Source organism: Pongo abelii, chromosome 14 (genome assembly GCF_028885655.2).
Source record: "Pongo abelii isolate AG06213 chromosome 14, NHGRI_mPonAbe1-v2.0_pri, whole genome shotgun sequence".
In the NCBI taxonomy this organism is placed as follows: Eukaryota; Metazoa; Chordata; class Mammalia; order Primates; family Hominidae; genus Pongo; species Pongo abelii.
In genome coordinates, this window is record NC_071999.2 from 30,765,709 (window position 1) to 30,784,177 (window position 18,469).

Here is an 18,469-nt window from a genome sequence, read left to right on the forward strand (position 1 = left end):
AGCTGGAACAGAGAGCAGGGCTGCAATATGGTCTTGTAAGTCTCGTTACTGGGACTGTCTCCACTAACCCTAGTTCCCTTCTCTCCACCTCATGTTTTCTTTGTTTTGTAATATGGTCATGTTTCATTGTTGTCTGTTCTTCCTCTCGTGAACTTAAAATATGAATCATTTGGTACCAAGTTTTCATATGTCTTCCTGTATTCATATGACCAGAACCAGTCTTCTCCATCCCAAACACCGCTGTTTACCTACATACTCCAGCCAAAAACTTTCTTGATTCCTCACATTCTTTTCTACCCTACATCCAAATCATAAGAAAATTTTGTTTGTTTGTTTGTTTGTTTGTTTTTATAAGAGACAGGGTCTTGCTCTGTCACCCAGGCTGGAGTGCAGTGGTGTGATCATAGCTCACTGCAGCTTCAACTTCCTGGGCTTAAGGAATCCTCCCACATAGCTGGAACTACAGGCATGCACCAGCATACCTGGCTAGTTTTAAAAAAATTTGTTCATAGAGATAGGGTTACCCAGGCTGGTCTCAAACTCCTGGGCTCAAGCAGTCCTCCTGCCTCAGCCTCCTAAGTGCTGGGATTGCAGGTGTGGGCCACTGTGCCTGGCCAAATGCTGTCATTTCCACCTTCAAAATATTTCCAAGTGGCTTCTGTCCAAGCCACTCTGGGCCTGCATTGTTCAATAGAGCTTTCTGTGAGGATGGAAATGTTCTAGATCTGTACTGCCCAATACAGTAGCCATTAGCTGCATGTGGCTATTGTGAATTTAAAATGACTGAGGAACTGAAGTTTTTATAGCAGCTTTATTGAGCTATAACTTATATACCATCTAATTCATTGAAAGTATGCAATTCTATGGTTTTTAACATATTCACAGAGTTGTACAGCCATCATCACAATACATTATAGAACATTTGTATCACCCCCAAAAGGAACCTTATATTCATTAAGAATCACTCCTGGCCGGGCACGGTGTCTCACGCCTGTAATCCCAGCACTTTGGGAGGCTAAGGCAGGTGGATCACCTGAGGTCAGGAGTTCGAGACCAGCCTGACCAACATGATGAAACCCCGTCTCTACTAAAAATACAAAAATCAGCTGGGTGTGGTGGCGCATGCCTGTAATCCCAGCTACTTGGGAGGCTGAAGCAAGAGAATCGCTTGAACCCAGGAGGCAGAGATTGCAGTGAGCAGAGATTAAGCCATTGCACTCCAGCCTGGGCGACAGAGTGAGACTCCATCTCAAAAAAAAAAAAAAAGTCACTCCCCATTTCTCCCAAGCACCTCCAGTACCTGGAAACCACTGATCTACTGTCTGTCTCTGTAGATGTGCCCATTTCTGCACATTCCATAGAGATGGAATATGTGGCCTTTGGTGTCTGGCTTCTTCACTTAGCATAAGGTTTTCAAGGTTCATCCATGTTGTAGCATGTATCAGTACTTCATTCCTTTTTATTGCCTAATAATGGTGTTCTATCATATTGATATACCACATTTTACTTACCAGTTCACAGTTGATGGATATTTGGGTTATAAATAGGCTATTGTGAATAATGAATAATGCTATTCATTATTTTAAGCTATTATGAATAATTATAATAATGGTGCTATAGCTTTTAAGTACAAGGCTTTGTGGGTTTCATTCATATGTTTTCATTTCTCTTGGGTATGTACCTAGGAGTACAATGGCTAGGTCACATGGTAACTATACATAACTCTTTGAGGAACTGCCTCACAGTTTTCCAGGGTTTGCACCGTTTTACTTTCCCATCAGTAGTGTATGAAAGATCTAATTTCTCCACATCTTGTTATTGTCTGTTTTTTTGTAGGCACCCCGGTGGGTGTTAAGTGGTATCTCATTGCAGTTTTGATTTTATATTTCTTTGATGGCTAATGATATTGTGCTGTTCTTCATGCACTTACTGGCCATTTTGATATCTTCTTTGCAAAACTGTCTATTCAGATCCTTTGCCTATTTTTAAATTTTTTGGGTGGCCTTTTTACTGTTGAGTTGTAAGAGCTCTTTGTGTATTTTGGATACAGGTTTCAGATACATAATTTGCAAGTACTTTTTTCCATTTTTCAGGTTGTCTTTTTACTTTCCTGGTGTTGTCCTTTGAAGCACAAGAGTTTCTAATTTTGAAGAAGTCCAGTTCATCTACATTTTTCTTTCCTCACTGTGCTTTTGGTGCCATATCTAAGAAACCATTGCCAGATCCAAGGTCATAAAGATTCATCGCTATGTTTTATCATAAGAGTTTTATAGTTTTACAACTCAAAAACAAAAAGTGAAATACTGCATGTTCTCACTTGTAAGTGGTAGCTAAGTAACGTGTACACATGGACATGAAGTGTGGCATGATAGACACTGGAGACTCAGAAGGGTGAGAGGGTGGGAAGGGAAAGGGTGATGAGAAATTCTTTAATAGATACAATGCACATCGTTCAGGTGAAGGAGACACGAAAAGCCTAGACTTCACTCCCATATATTCATGTAACAAAATCACACTTGCACCTCTTAAATTTACATCAATTAAAAATGATTTTATAGTTTTGTTTCTATGATCCATTTTTTAAATTTTTTATTGTGTTAAAAACAACATCTTTTCCATTTTAACATTTTAAGCATACAATTCAGAGACATTAATTACAGAATGTTATGCAACCATCACCACTATGTTTTCCCCAAAAATTTTCATCACCCCAAACTGAAACTCTGTGCTTATTAAGCAATAACTCCTCCTTCTCCCCTTCCTCCCCAGCCCCAGGTAGGAATGAAGGTCTTATTATATTTTATTTTAATTAAGTTAAATGTAAACAACTAAATGCAGCTGGTGATTACCATATTGGGCTGCACAGTTATAACACGACTAGTGTCATCCTCTTAGATAGACTGCTACAATCATTTCTAAGCTGGCTTTGCATTTATTATTACCCCATTTATGGTTATCTATGGTCCATTCTCCCATAAAAGCTGGACTATTCCTTTAAGAATGTAACTTATTCCATTTCATTCCCAGCTCTGAATCTTCCAGTGGTTACCTATTACAATTAACAAAGAAATCCAAGCTCTTTGCTGTGGTCCACGTTTGTCTGCCCCTCTGACTGTCTGCATTCTCCTTTTCCTTATCCCAGTGCCTGAAGCCCCACTGGTCTTCATAATGATCCTTGAGCTCATCAAGTGCTGTCTGCATTCAGACTCTGCACAGTTTCTCTTCTCTGTCTAGAACACTCACCCTGTAGATCCCCATTTAACTCTCTCCCTTGTACCATTCAGATCTGCTCACATGTCACCTCTTCAGAAAGATTGTTCCAGAGCTCCCTATCTAAAATAGCGATGCTATTACTCTACCTTATAGCTCCTGTGTTTTATTCTTGTTTTTTATTAAGACAGGGTCTTACACTGTCACCCAGGCTGGAGTGCACTGTTGCAGTCATGGCTCACTGCAGCCTCAAACTCCAGAGCTCAAGCAATCCTCCCACCTCAAGCCTCCCAAGTAGCTGGGACCACAGGCGAGCACCACCACACTTAGCTAATATATTTCTTTTCTTTTCTTTTTTTTTTCTTGAGGCAGAGTCTCACTCTGTTGCCCAGGCTGGAGTGCAGTGGCATGATCACTCACTGCAACCTTCACCTCCCAGGTTCAAGTGATTCTCCTGCCTCAGCCTCCTGAGTAGCTGGCAATTCAGGCAGGTGCCACCACGCCCAGTTAATTTTTGTATTTTTAGTAGAGACAGGGTTTCACCACGTTGCCCAGGCTGGTCTTGAACTCCTGACCTCAGGCGATCCACCCGCCTCGGCCTTCCAAAGTGCTAGGATTACAGGTGTGAGCCACCGCACCCAGCACCTAATGTATTTCTTCATAGCACTTATTACACCTGACATTTTACTGTGTATCTGTTTAAGGTTTTATGTCCTGTCTCCTCACTAGACCGCAAGCTGTATAAAAACAGGGACCTTCTCTTCCCAGTTTTCATAATAGTGCCTGGCATAAAATAGGCTGTAAGTAAATATTTGTTGAGTACATAAAAGAAGAATCGTATTCGTTTCAAGGCTATAATCTATGTTAGAATCAAAGAGATGGTCTCCATACTAAACTGAAGTATTTCTTCATTGAGGCAGGCATTTAAAAGTGTTGCACCTGTTAGTAAAACAGTCTTGAGGCCAGTTCCTGAAAAGTGAACTCCTACAGTTTTGAGTAACTATTTGCTAATACATCAGCATGTTGCCTTCTTGGGATTAATTCAGCCTTTCTTTTACTTTTTTAACTTGCTCCCTTCCTTCCCTTTTAATGAAGCCATGCCTAAGCTCCAGTCTGTCCTTGTCCCCTCTCTCTTAAGCTTCGAGACCATTCCTTTTTAAGTCAGTGGCCATGTCTCGCCCCGTTCTCCTGGTATAACTCTTACTTTACCCAGCAGCAGGGCCTCCGTTTAGTGCAGCCCGTGATGTTGCTTTCCTGGTTCATCTTCCCTTATCCACAGATTTACCTGGCTGGAATCAGGAGACTGTGTGTGCCTAGGGGCTGGATTCAGGGACCCATGCTTCCCCAGTTCCACTTATGACTCCATCATCATGCTGTTTTAGGAAAATAAATAGATATTGATTCTCTAATAAGAGTGGGATTGTTCAACAAGCATTGTGGGCAAGAGACCAGGACTGAGTATAAAAAAAGAATAAAACCAAATGCCACATGTTGTCTCTTATAAGTCAGAACTCAACATTAAGTACACATGAACATAAAGAAGAGAACAATAGATGCTGGAGAACTTGACAAGAGAGGGAGAGAGGAAAGGCTTGAAAAACTACCCATTGGGAGGCCAGGCACGGTGGCTCACGCCTGTAATCCCAGCACTTTGGGAGGCTGAGGGGGGTGGATCATGAGGTCAGGAGTTCGAGACCAGCCTGGTTAAGATAGTGAAACCCTGTCTCTACTAAAAATACAAAAATTAGCCAGGCATGGTGGCGGGCACCTGTAATCCCAGCTACTTGGGAGGCTGAGGCAGAGAATTGCTTGAATCCGGGAGGCAGAGGTTGCAGTGACCCGAGATTGTGCCACTGCACTCCAGGCTGGGCGACAGACTGAGACTCTGTCTCAAAAAAAAATAAAATAAAATAAAACACTACCCGTTGGGTAATATGCTCACTACCTGGGTGTCAGAGTCATTTGTACTCCAGACCTCAGCATCACACAGTATACCTTTGTAACAAACCTGCACACGTACCCCCAAATCTAAAACAAAAGTTGAAAGAAGTTGAAAGAAATAAGAATAAAGGAAGGTTGGCAGTGTCATCCAAGGAAACTAAGCCTGATGTTAAAATAGGCTCTGACCACTCAGGATAAAAAAGACTTCTCTGTGCAGGTGTAGCGGAGATGATGAAACAACTCTATTAGCATTCTGCCTTAGTGGTTGTTATAGACATTGTCATAGCCATCCTTGAAAAGAAAAAAAAAAAAGGAAAATATAGGAAAACTGAGGCTTCAAATCATTCTTGTACTTTCTAAACTTCTGTCATTGGAGTGCTTGCGTTCCCCCAGGTGATAGACTCCGGAAGCTCATACAGTTGCAAATGAGAACATGAGTAGTAAATACCCCCAAAATTCTTTCCAAGTTCAGTCATTATGAATTGATTTAATATGCATGTAGTTATCTTTTTATTGGTCCATAATTCCAATTTAGCAAAAATTAAAGACGAATCATAAAGGAACACCTGGAAAAAGCCCCAACATTGATGGCACTTAATAAAGATAGATGAATATGTTCTTATTCCTTTTTTTAAAACAAACTGGACAGAGATAAATTTGAATGTTTACAAAAATGTAAATTTCAATGCAGATCAAGCGTTCGGTTGATTGGTTTTTTGGAAGCTTGACTTTATTTGCTTCATTTAGAGAGAATAAGATGAAAAAGTTCATCATTAGAAAGAGAAGTAAGCATTAGAGTCACAGGATGGGATTTTGGAATACTCTGTGAGTTGATTGATGTTCCTAAAGTTCCCTGTTTAATGCTCCGAGTTAAATAGGTGGCCATGCTCAGCTCCTTGGATGTTAATAGTAACTTCTTTGTTTTTCAGATACTGTGTTGACAAGTGGTCATGCTACCGACTATTTATTTGTTGGAAATATTGTTTACACAGTAAGTTTATCTCTGTTTATTAAGCCATTCTTAAACAGCTTATGTGTGGCTTGCACTTCTCTAAACCCTTAAAAAGGGCCTTCCTCATTATTATTATTTATTTCAAATCTTCAAAATGTATTTTATATATCCTTCAAAGTTCAGAATGGTTGTGAAATGCTTACATCATCGTTTCTGAAGTTTATGCCGAGTCAAGGTTTCTGGACAGGTGGTTAACAGATTTCCCCATTCTTCAAACGACCATTTTACACCTACCTGCAAAGGAAAACAACACTCAGGAAGGTGGTATCTCCCAAGCAAAGAAAAGGGCAAAACTATTATTTATGAGAAAGACTGTTACTAGAATGAAAGCTCTTCTGGAAGTGAATCTGCCTGTATGTCCCCTGAAAATAACCCTTAGAGAATTAGCTACCGACATGGCTCATACTTTCAAACCGGAGCTGTCTTGGAGAAGGTAGCTCTGGAGTGGAGAAATGGGATTTCTCACGGCAAGTGAAAATAACTCATTGAGAATAATGTGTTTCCAAACTGTTTTTTATTTTCACAGTATGTTGTTGTTACTGTTTGCCTGAAAGCTGGTTTGGAGACCACAGCTTGGACTAAAGTAAGTTTTCTCTAGAATTGTTTCTCTGTTCAGTATAGATATTTTTCATGCTAGGATTTCTTTTTAAGCCTTGGGGAAACAACATGCAATATCTGGCTATCTTCTTTCAGATTTTCTATGTAAAAATTGTGGTTTGATCTTGATCAGGGTAAATTTGCAATCCAGAGTCTCTTGGTGATTCATTTGCTTGGCACATAATACAGCTCTAAGCTATTAACAGTCATCTCACTTCAAATGTATTTGCTCATTGTAAAAACAAAAACCATATTATGCACACACATATATGGAAAATATAGAAGGACAAAAAACATTTAATGTCCATAATTTTACCACCAAGAGACAGTCACTGTTAATGCTTTCCTGTGGAACCTTCCAGATTTCGTTCTATGTCTGCATGTGTGTGTATTTTTTAATAAGATGATGCATTATAAAACATAAGACTTTGTAATTCCTTTTAATTTAAAGATATATTAGGCACATTTTCTGTGACTTAAAATACAATTCAACAAAGTTATTGTTCTTGATTAAAGAGTATTACGTTTTACAGATGTCCCACCATTTACTTCATCACTGTCTTATTTTAGACATTTTGGTTATTTCCAGCATTTAAAGATTATAACTAAAGCTTCATGTGTGTCTCTCACAGTGTCATGACCTGGCTGCTGTTTAAATGCTCTGCTAAGAAAAATGGGGATGGGGTGGAAGGTCAGCGAGGAATCAGGGAATCCCCTAAGAGACAGTGGCAATTAATCCAGGTCAGAGGTGATGATGACTTCGCTTAGGATGTTAGAGGAGGAGGTAGTGAGAAGTGGTCGGAGTCTGGATTCATTTTATCTTTCTAAAAGCTAACAGAGCTTGCACATGGATTAGATTGTGGGGTGTGAAGAGGGAAAGATGTCAAGGATCATCACATTAAGAGGACAAAGAAGAAAAAATGAACAACTCAGTAGATGCTTAAAGGGGCATTGTTAAGAGGCAATATCCATTTCAGATTTAAAAATAAAAAACTCTTGGCTAAAGGAATGGAACAATCAAAGTCTTGAAATGATAAATAAAAACATCTTATTTATTTTGTCTGTTCAGCCACTCTGTTACCAGATTAATGAGTCCTTGTTGTATACAGCCGCAGGTTGGAGCAAACACTTGCTATGAACTGAGAGGGGCCCGCTGTTACTATGGGAGAAATCTTAGAGTAAGGTCACCTGTGACAGCAAAGCACCTTCATCTTCAGGGTACTTTAGGGCCATTCATTACTTGAATTCATTGTTAAAAATTCTGAGACACGGAAATTAGAAAGATTGAACTTCCCATTAACTGGTGAGTCATCAAAGTCTTTCCATAAGGAAAGGTAGCTTGGATGCAAGGATTCGGCTGCAAGTGGAGTTGGGGTGAATCTGCCAGGCTGGTCGAGAAGCCTGTCTGAGTGTCCATTTCCCTTTGCAGTTCAGTCATCTGGCTGTCTGGGGAAGCATGCTGACCTGGCTGGTGTTTTTTGGCATCTACTCGACCATCTGGCCCACCATTCCCATTGCTCCAGATATGAGAGGACAGGTAAGTACTCCTGATTGGGAGTGTGTCTTCTGTGTCTTGTGACAGCAATGTTTCTCCGTGGGTGGGTGAGCAGGCACTGTATGTCTTACAACCACGATGAGCTTCAGGAGAGGCTTGTCCTACCCTCTTCCATCAGAATCTATCAGGAGATAAACCAAACCAAAGCACCTGGAAGAGGTCATCCAGTCCACAGAAAAGGCATTTGAAGTTTCAAGTATTATGAAAACTGTCAACTTAAATCCTCCGGCTTATTGGCATGCCCACATTTCCATAATAAATTATGTGTTAATTACACACAGTACCAATATGTACAGATGGAAAACTGGAGCTATTTTGAATGGTTCCTAATCCATTGATTATGTTGATTACAGTTTTGGTGTTGTACTCTGGTTTGTTGTTATACTCTGCTGGGTCACCTGTGACAGATGAATCTAACAGCTCTATGAACCAGAGCATTGATAAACCAGAATCTCTCATTATTCATCTCTTTGAACTAGAGAGGCTGAGATTAAAGACCTTTATACTCATTTGAATTTTTTTATTTTTTCCTTCGTATTATCTTTGTCCAGTGCATAAGATTGAGCCGTCAACAGTGACAAACTGTATCCTAGAATCCCACAGTATCAGGTGTGGAGAGGAATGAGCTGACAGTCCTCTGGTATACACCTCCTCAGTTTACCAAGGAAGCTGTGCAGGCCCAGGTCTTCAAGCCCACCCCACAGACCCCACCCTGGGGTTGCCCACGTCCAGCACTGCCCTTAGACCCCAAGAAGCTGCTGGGCCCTGCACTTTAGGGGCCTCTGCTCTGGCCTTCTGTGGCTGGGTGTGTTCCTTGGTAGGGAGTGAAAAGCTACGATGCACAGAGTCTGTCTTCCCACTTGTAATCTATTCTCTGGGCTCCCAGGACCTCTTGTTGCCTTCTCAAGCAGCCAAAGGCCTACTGCCCAGGCCTGCCTGGTCCTCTCTCCATATCCAGGCCAGTGTGTACACTGGGCCAAAGGGGCAGCTATTTGCAAGGGTGTGCACTGAGTAGATGATGTTTGCACCGATGTTCCCGCCCACATTTGCAGGATGCTCGTGCAGGGGCACAGAACAGGGTAGGAAGGGAACTGTGGGTCAGGCTTCCATTGGTGTTCCTGCCCCAGGATGCATACTTTAGGGCCAGGCCTGTTCATGGCACACCTGGCTGCTATCTCTGCCTTACTTACTCCGTAGAAATGGACAAAACCTCCTGGGTCCATCCAAGTCTGGACCATGTCTAGCAGCTATTTCTCGTGAGATAGCCCAGAGTAGCATTACTTGCCATTTCACCTGGTAGCTCTGTCAGCTAATAGCCCAGGTCGTCCGAGACCTCCACTGAGTGTCGGTGCTGAGTGGGATGGACCTGTCCTATAGGAGTGGGCTTGCATATCCTCTAGTGCATCTTTGCGTTCTGTAAGGAAAGAGGACAAACATATAACATGCTTTTCAGTTTTTTTCCAAATCCAGACGGTAGAGGAAATTAGAGGGCATTCAGTGAACCCAGAAGATTGTTGTGTAGCAAAATGAGCATTTTCCAACAAAGATATTTTGTGTTTAAATAAATCAGTTCTATTTTAAAGCAATGTGATTGATCCCCACAAAAAGCAAACCAAGGAAAGTATCCGCTACTAGACAACAATCCTTTGGTAAGGCATTGGTGCTTAGAATATCCACTTTGTGTTCTCTTCCTTCTGGTTCAGGATAGATCTGCTGTGATGAATATTTCATTTGGGGAATTTTGTGGTGATGGACAATAGATGGGGCTTCGGCCGATGGCCATAGACAGTGTTCTAAATTAGAGAGTGACAGCTGACAGACAGGACGGGGTCGCTTGGCGTGTGATTGACAGACAAAGCCCATTCCTTTGAAAGCCCCTCCTGTGTCCTAGACAGAGAGCTGTGCCAGGGAACCACATGTACTTCAGTAACTCCAAATGTGCGTGAATTAGGCTGCTTGCCAACTCTTACTCCCATCGAGATACCGACTTTCCAACTACAGAAGGACCAGGCTGATCATGCAGCTACGAAGGTGCCGATATTTTCACTGTACCAGTCACATAAGCATGATGGTCTATATGGTTATAAGGCTCAGATTAATGGTGACATTCACATATTTAAGGACTCTTCCAGCAGAAATTTAGTGAGCTGTTTCTACCATCCAAAAGCAAAGAAGTGATCATATTCAACCACATTGCACTTTTCTGTAAAAGCTTATTTTTATTTGAAACATGTCATTTTAATCACTTTCCTGGTTGGTTCCCATGAAGCAGATGATAATGATGTGAAACAGATGATAGCTGGGTGAAACTGAGGTTTTCATTAAGCAGTACATGAGAGGATTAGTGTGGTTCTCTAGTGGCCGGACTTCCGAGTAGGTACTCTGCTGTCTGAGTCTAAAGAACTGTGTATCATCTCTAGTCTTCCTCCAGGGCAGGGGGCTCCTGAGTGGGTAAAGGCAGCCAGGAAGTGTGTAACTTTAGTGTCACAGCCAATTTTACACTGTTTCACCTGCAGTCTGCCACTCTGTATTTTGACTCAGCGCTTTGTTCATTCTTTGAAAAATGGCAGGGAAGTATTACAAAACATTTTTTTAAACACTTTTGAAGGATTGCTTGGGTGGATAGTGGCTTACACTAGCCTGAAGTCTCAGAAAGGCTTCCTGCTGGCTCAGAAGGACTTATATGCTGTCATAAAAAAGAGGAACTGGGTTCAGGTGTAGTCAGTAAAAGGAATTGGCTCTTTTGGGGAATTACTAAAAACATGCCCATGCCCTGTTCATTCCTGGGTGTCTAGGTTGGTAACTGCTTAGGAGTAAAGGGTATTCTAGGAAAAGGCCACTTTTTAAAATAACTGTTTGAAGAATGCTTCTAGTGATTTTTATAAACCACTTTTTATAGTTCACTAAACAGTAGGTTTTTGGCCATTGAACCTGGTTATGTGAAGTTCTAGAATTAAACTAGTGCCTAATAGCAAACGGCATTTCTCACTCAGAAGCCAGAAAGAGATTTGACACACAAAACATTCTGTCTATTCATAACATCTTCAGCCATTGAAAAGATGCATTGTTTCTGCCGGGGGTTTCCTAAACTAATTTGATTAAATATTTCTTTGTCTTGTCCATTATATTTGGAGTTTTTCTCACGGGGGAGAATACGGGTTTTCCCTTGAGGGCAAAGGAAAGGAAGGGCTATAGAATTGAATTATTCTACACTATCAAAGAGTCTTTATCTTCCCTAAATCACCTCATGATATGGTATGTGAAACGCAGCCAGACAACATGTCAGGAAGTCCCAGTGGAAGTTTCTGAAATCAAAGAAGTCATCTCCATCCTTCCCCTCCTGAAAATACGCCACATTTGTGGGATTTTAAGGGGCATCCTGTTTTCCCATTTTTCTCTTTTGAAGCTTGGATTTATAGTAATAAAAACTTAGGCTGTGTCTATCCTGGGGAATGCCAGTCCTCAGCTATGGAAAATACGTGATGATGTTTTTTCCGTAGGGGACCAGGTGTTTTTCTTTTCCCCAGCAGCATAACTATGAGATAGAATAGGTCTCCAAAGCAAATACTTGAAGGTGGAAAATGACAAAAACCCCTTAGCTCACTGCCTTCCCCAAAGTTGCCTGCTGAGGTAGAGCTTTGCACTGGAAAGATGAGGGAAACTTGATCCTAGACCAGGTCAGGAAATGTGTTTCTGTTTTCTTCATGCATTTCCCAGCACTTCTGACTTTAGTCGTGCTGGAGGGAATGCCATCTTACTTGACCTCTGTTCAAAAGTCCAGAGACCTGGCTCTATTCATGCCCCAGCTATGATAGTTATGTAACCATTGGCAAATCATTTTACTTGCATTAATCTCCTAATCAGCAAAGTCAGAATAATGCCACCCACCCTAATTACTTTAGAGGATTGTCATGAAGATATAATAGGCTAACCTGTGGGAAATCTAAAACATGGATGCTCTTCTTTTTCCTGGAGTGATGAATTGTTTTTGAACCTTCATCAATAAGAATATTGCTGTGATTTAAACTCCAAATTCTTTTAGCCAAAGAATTTGAACATTTTATAGGTTCTAAATGGGATGTTTTTCAGTAAGGTCTATTGACCACCTGCATCCAAATCATCTGGGTTGCTTGTCAAAATGACAACCCCCATCCCCCAAAAATATGTGCAGGCAATCACATACACACACAGAGACACACAATGCACACACACACAGAGACACACACACAGACACACATATACACAGACACACATAGTGAATTGCAAACTCTGGGTGTGGAGCCCCAGCATGTGAGCTTCAGTAAATCTCCAGGTGATTCTTCCCTTTAAAGTTTGAGAACCGCTGCTTTAAAACACCTAAAATATGACACTATTAGAATGTTTTAGCTCTTGCTGGGTGTTACAGGAGAAGATGGTACACTGAAGATACAGCTGAGTGATTGCTCATGTTAAGTGGTTACGTAGGACGCCAGCTGGTGACGGTGACCGCCGTAAGGGCAGCTAGCTTTCAAAATAGGGAATTACACCACAAGACATGAAATCGTTAACCATGGAAAAATTCTCCTTACTAACTTTTGCTGCTTTTCCTTTAAAGTTCTTTTCATTGCTGGTAAGAGAGGGGAGAAAACCTTTTGACTTCAAAGCATACAATCTGCAACTCTGCCTGCAGTGCCAAGCTCCTGACTCCAGCCAGCTTCTGGAATAGGACAGGCTTTTTTTTTTTTTCCATTCTAAATACAGGGATGGGTTTACTCTTGAGTTTTATGTACACACTTGTGTACACACAATGCAAATCCCAGTGGACTATAAGTAAACGGAGGGAGGAATGGTTCTGTCATCAGTGAATCCGTGATTAATTCCTCATCTTCTCCAATTGTCTCCCCTGGATTTAGCAGGCCTAGGTATGTTCCACATGAAATTTGCAAAGACTGATGTTTGTTTTCCAGTTGTATGTGCTCTAGGAGGTAAGCTGAGAAGTTGGGGCGATGTCAAGTAGGTGGCCATCTTTGCTCAGCTACCATTCCAGGATGTCTGTGAAGGATGGGAGCTTAACGGTAGGAATCCACCTGAGGGTCAGGAGAGGACCTGTTTTCAGGTTAAGGTCTGTGGTGTGGGGCATGTTTGGTTGTCCCACATCCATCCTCCTTCACCCTTTCCTAAGGGTGCCTGGTGTGTATTCACTGATGTGCTGTGACTTCCACCCCTAAGTCCAGGGGAAAGCTTCATCCCATCCCCCCTGCCACAGTGAGGGGGTCAGGAAGCCTGAAGGAGACACGGGGAGACACTTGCTGGGGGCTTCCAGGACAGCAGCGAGTTTGCTCCTAAAACAAATCCATGAAAGAGCTGGCTTTCCCATCTGAACCACGTGGTTGCTGCTGTGATGCTGGGAATGGTTCAGCTACAGGAGGAAAACCACCCTCAGAATCCTACTACAGCCCGAAAGATAGACTAGGAAGACAAAAAACAAAAACAGAAGTCTCTTTTTTTATTGTTTTATTATTTTTTATTTGACAAGTAAAGGACTCCAAAAGTCTCTATGCGATTGTTGAGACACTGTATGAAGCCAGCCTCGAAGCCCATCCCAGGTGGGGCGCTCAGTGAGAATTTCCTGTGTGCTGCCCGGCCTTGTGGGTAGCCCCTGCCAAGGAATCGTCTCTTCACCCAAGTGCAGGTGTTGGGATGTTCCCTTAGCTTCCTCAGCCAAGGAAATAAACGCTTTTTAAAAACAAGCTTAGGACTTTAGCATATTTAAACTGTTTTATTATACTCAAAGTTACAGATTGGTTTAAGGAGCTGGTAAAAATTACTTTAGCATTGCAATGATTAGTTTTTTAGATAACATGCCAGAAAACACCAAATGAGCATATCTTAAGCTTACTGGAATTAATCTTTAATGCAATATTGAATAGACTCAGTCCAGTTTTCCTCAAGTATCGTGTTTTAGAAGCCCGTGGCATGGCTGGTAAGGAGCGGTCAGCCTCGTCAAGGAGGAAGTCCTATCAGCAGAGACTCGCCTTTCGGTTTGGAATAACATTGTGACATCTATTTGTACAGTTTTCTTGAGTGTTGAAATTGGCCCAATTATTCATTGAAGTCCAATTCACATTCTGGCTTTTCAACTCGTACATTTTGTGGAATAGTGAGAGTCGTTTGCAAGAAGTAACACACTGTGTTTCTGGATGACATTCTTAACTGAATGCAAAGCACAATGAGCGAAGTTAAGACAGTACCGACTTCCTGGCTTCTGCTGCACCTGTGACTGTTGTCGCCTGCACCCCAGGGTCCCCCGTCCATGTGCATTTCCTTCCTAGAAGGCTCCCAACACCAGTCCCTTTCTGAGGCAATCCCTAGAACCAAAAACAAAACTATAGAAACAACAACAAAAGCACTTTGGGAGGCCCAGGGGGGCGGATCACAAGGTCAGGAGATCGAGACCACCCTGGCTAACACAGTGAAACCCCATCTCTACTAAAAATAGAAAAAATTAGCTGGGCGTGGTGGCGGGCGCCTGTAGTCCCAGCTACTCGGGAGGCTGAGGCAGGAGAATGGCATGAACCCAGGAGGCGGAACTTGCAGTGAGCTGAGATTGCGCCACTGCACTCCAGCCTGGGCGACAGAGCTAGACTCCGCCTCAAAAAAAAAAAAAAAAAACCTTTTCATTGGTAACAAAGAAAAATCAGAAACATTCAGTTGAGCAGTGCTAGCTAGGTGAGCTCCTACAGCCTGTAAATATTTGGATTCTAAAATCAGAAAACTCAGGCATCCATCAGACAACAGTTCTGTCAGAATTGGCTTTTGTCATGGTTACACATAATGCCAACTTGTTTTTGTTTTTCTCCTCCTAGTTAAAAACAAAAGAGAAAGTATTTTTTTTTTAAGTTGGAAGCTCCTTAAAGTGGTTTCAGATTCTTTCTACAGGCGGTGATGGGAACAGAACTCCCATTATCCTAATTGCCTCTGGATTCTCTGGAATCCTCCTGGATTAAAGTGACCTGTATACGATTTCTTTCCTATTTAGTGCAAATTGTAACTGTGAAAGTAGGATTTGAACTAAATTAAGCTAATGCCTAAGACATTTATGAAGCTAATTCTATTGTCTGTAATATCCATACTTGCGTTATTTCTGAGCTTGTTTTTCAGGTATATGAAGGAGATAATATCTATCTTAGGATTTAATAGGGAAATTAAGGAAAATAAGACATGTCAGTAACAGTAGGTAATGTTTATTGAACAATTGAAATGGGAAAAGTTATCTTGTCCCCTTGGCAGGGCGTGTGACAGGGGTGTGGCTTGCTTCTTCAGCGCCCTGCTGCTCAAACCTGTAGGGGAGCATACAGATGAGCAGGCTGTGGGGCTCCGACACCACAGCAGTGTCTAGGGGTGAATGTTTACAGCTCCTGAACCCCAGTGGGCATGTGTTACAGGGTACTCTTTTAGTTTAGCTGTCCGTAGGCAGCTTGTGTTAACCAGCTCAATTAGACCCTCTACTTTGTCACAAGGATAGAGGGCTTTGTGTATCCCGGGTTCTTGCCTTGGTGTACCGGAAGAATCGGATCACACGTGGGCTTGGAGAATGAGTGCAAGGTGTTATTGAGTGGAAGTAGCACTCAGCAGATGGGGGAGCCAGAAGGGAGATGGCTTTTCCCTGGAGTTGAGCCACTTGGCAGCCCGGCTGTCCACCAATTGTTCTGGCCAAACTCTGTGTCATTCTGGTGATAGGTGGCCTGACGGCACGCTGGTGCCTGTTCGTGCATTCCTCTAGACATCCGGCTGCCCAGTATTCCTCTGCTGATGTGTTCCTCTCAACGTCCAGCCACCTCTGTGTCTGCTGGCTAGGGTCTCGGTTTTTTTTATAGGCACAGGATAGGGGCGTGGCAGGTCAGGGTGGTCTTGGGAAATGCAACATTTGGGCAGGAAAATAAAAATGCCTGTCCTCACCTAGGTCCCTGGACACAGGCCTGGGGGTGGAGCCCTAGCCAGGGACCATGCCCTTCCCCCATTCTGTATCATTTAAAGGGACCACTCCCTTCCCTTCCCAGCACTTCCCTTCCATATCACAATTACTACATATCAGACAAAACATATTCATGAAAATATGTTTAATATATGCAATTACATGTGTAATGAAGTAAGCGTCAGCTCATTCAGTAATCTGCAACCACATGAGGAAACTGAGGCTTAGAGAGAAAGGATCAGTCTCTTGGCCAGGCAGGGAGTGGAGTGGCTGGGATTCTTCTGGAGTTGGTTGGACTCCAGGCTGGGTCTTCTCACTTTGTGACTATGGAAAGCAGCTACAGTGACGATGAACCAGGTGTTTGAGAAATGTTGCTCAATTCTCCTTAACCTTTTGCTTTTAATAAATTTTATCTGAAGTGACTTACCCTGCAATGCAATAGAATTTTTAAAATATGAATGTTGAGTTAGAAGGAATAAGCAGACTGTTTGAGCTGCAATCTTCTGTCCACGAGCCCAATCTTTTTTAAAGTAAAGCAGGTTTCAAACAACAGGATTTATTTTTTACGTTCGTTATAGAAAGCCCTCATTTTTTTAGTCCTTGTCCTCCCTTCCCCCGTATACAATTTCCTCCATTTTGGCAGTTTATTTTCTTTTTGGCCTCTCATTTCAAGGATGCTGTGTGTTAATTAGAGGCCCCGCAGCTTTGATTGTGAGTGGGTTTTTTTTTTTCTTCAGAGGTTTTGTTGTGGTGTTGGCATTTGTCATTCATTCTGATGTTAATTTTTAAAATATCTGTCAGCAAATTAAAGTACACATTACATGCTGATTTTGTTTGTTTGTAATATTTATGCTCAGTGGTCACAGTGTACGTCTGATGTGGTTTTGAACTTTTCCTTTCTTGAAACATGTGGAAATGTGTATGTGGGCCACTCTTGTTAAGAGTCTGCACAGAGGTTTTCTTCTCCAACATCTGCAGAGGGAGGTGGCCTTGTCTGATGACTGGGGATTATCATCATCACAGTCCCCCCACCCAGAGATGGCAGGGATCTTCAGGTTTATCCTATTTAAAAAGTATAAAAGTGCCAGAGAAAGGCCACCAAGTCCGGTTATGCAAGAAAACATGACCACGGTAGGTTAGAGAAGAGAGAAAAGAGAAGCATAGCATGCTATTAGGCGTGCACCAAGATGTTTCTGTTTCATATAAATGATGATGCAAAAGCTATTGTGGACAGCATCTGAGAGGCCCAAAATACTGAACAGACTTAAAGTAGGGGAGATTTTCAGTGACTATTGCTTACATCATCAGTATAACATATCGAAGCATCCACTGAGTAAATTGGATGCTTTCTGAACTTTGATTAGCCAGCTGTCATAAGTGTTGGCATTCCTTTGGCTAAAGACAGGAAAGAGAAATCTAGGTTGCTTGTGTCTGTGCTTGTATGTATACTTCGATTCACAATACGTTTTTAGTGATTGAAACCTGATTTCAATGCAGGATGGAAACTGAAAGGCGGACATATTTAAATGTGCAGAATGCTTTCCCCTGTGCTCTGATGACAAACCCTATCCACTTTGCTCAGCAGGAGCAAAGACATCTCTCATGCAGGGTACAGTGACATCTTGTCATCTTCCGCCTGCCCTGCGTCCATTCCCCTCACCCCTTGCCCTCTTTTGGAATGCGCATTCAAATGGTGCTGCTTCTGCCTCTTTGCCACCTCTAGGGTCTGGATCTGTGACCCAAACTGGTCAGCCGGGTCCTCTGCCTCACTGACCATGGCAATTGATTCAGGAATGCACATGGTGCCCCAGGCTGGACTATCACTTAGAGACAGTTCAAGGATTTTTTACAGAAACTAATTGGGGGATGGAGCTCTTTTGATGCTGGGTCTCTTATAGGAGGATGGTAGCAGCCTGGAGCGGCTAGGACCCCCTGCAGAAGGTGGCTGGCTGAGGGTGAATTGAGCACAGAGGAAAGGTGCACTGAGAGCCATCAGCATTGAGCACACCCCTGGATCCAGCTCTGCCTGAAGCTAGAGCCATCTCTGACCTGTTAGATATTGTCGTTCTATAGCAGAAACACAGTTGGTTCCATTTTCCTGCCGTGCATCAAGCAAGTTGGAGTAGGAAGGGACTTTGTCTACTTTTTGTAGACTTCAGTATGTCCTTCCCCCAGCTTCTTTACCCAAGGAAAAGAAGAC

At 42.3% G+C, this 18,469-nt stretch overlaps 1 protein-coding gene across 6 annotated transcripts in view; it reads left to right on the forward strand.

The window, feature by feature from the left end:
* ATP8A2 (ATPase phospholipid transporting 8A2) overlaps window positions 1-18,469 on the forward strand; it is a 663,838-nt gene that overhangs the window by 496,502 nt on the left and 148,867 nt on the right. For all 6 annotated transcript variants that reach the window (XM_054528828.2, XM_054528822.2, XM_054528830.2 and 3 more), the window contains 3 exons: window positions 6,081-6,142; window positions 6,690-6,746; window positions 8,190-8,297. In XM_054528828.2, coding sequence (XP_054384803.1) covers window positions 6,081-6,142; window positions 6,690-6,746; window positions 8,190-8,297 — 227 coding nt within the window. The remainder of the gene's footprint in view (window positions 1-6,080; window positions 6,143-6,689; window positions 6,747-8,189; window positions 8,298-18,469) is intronic.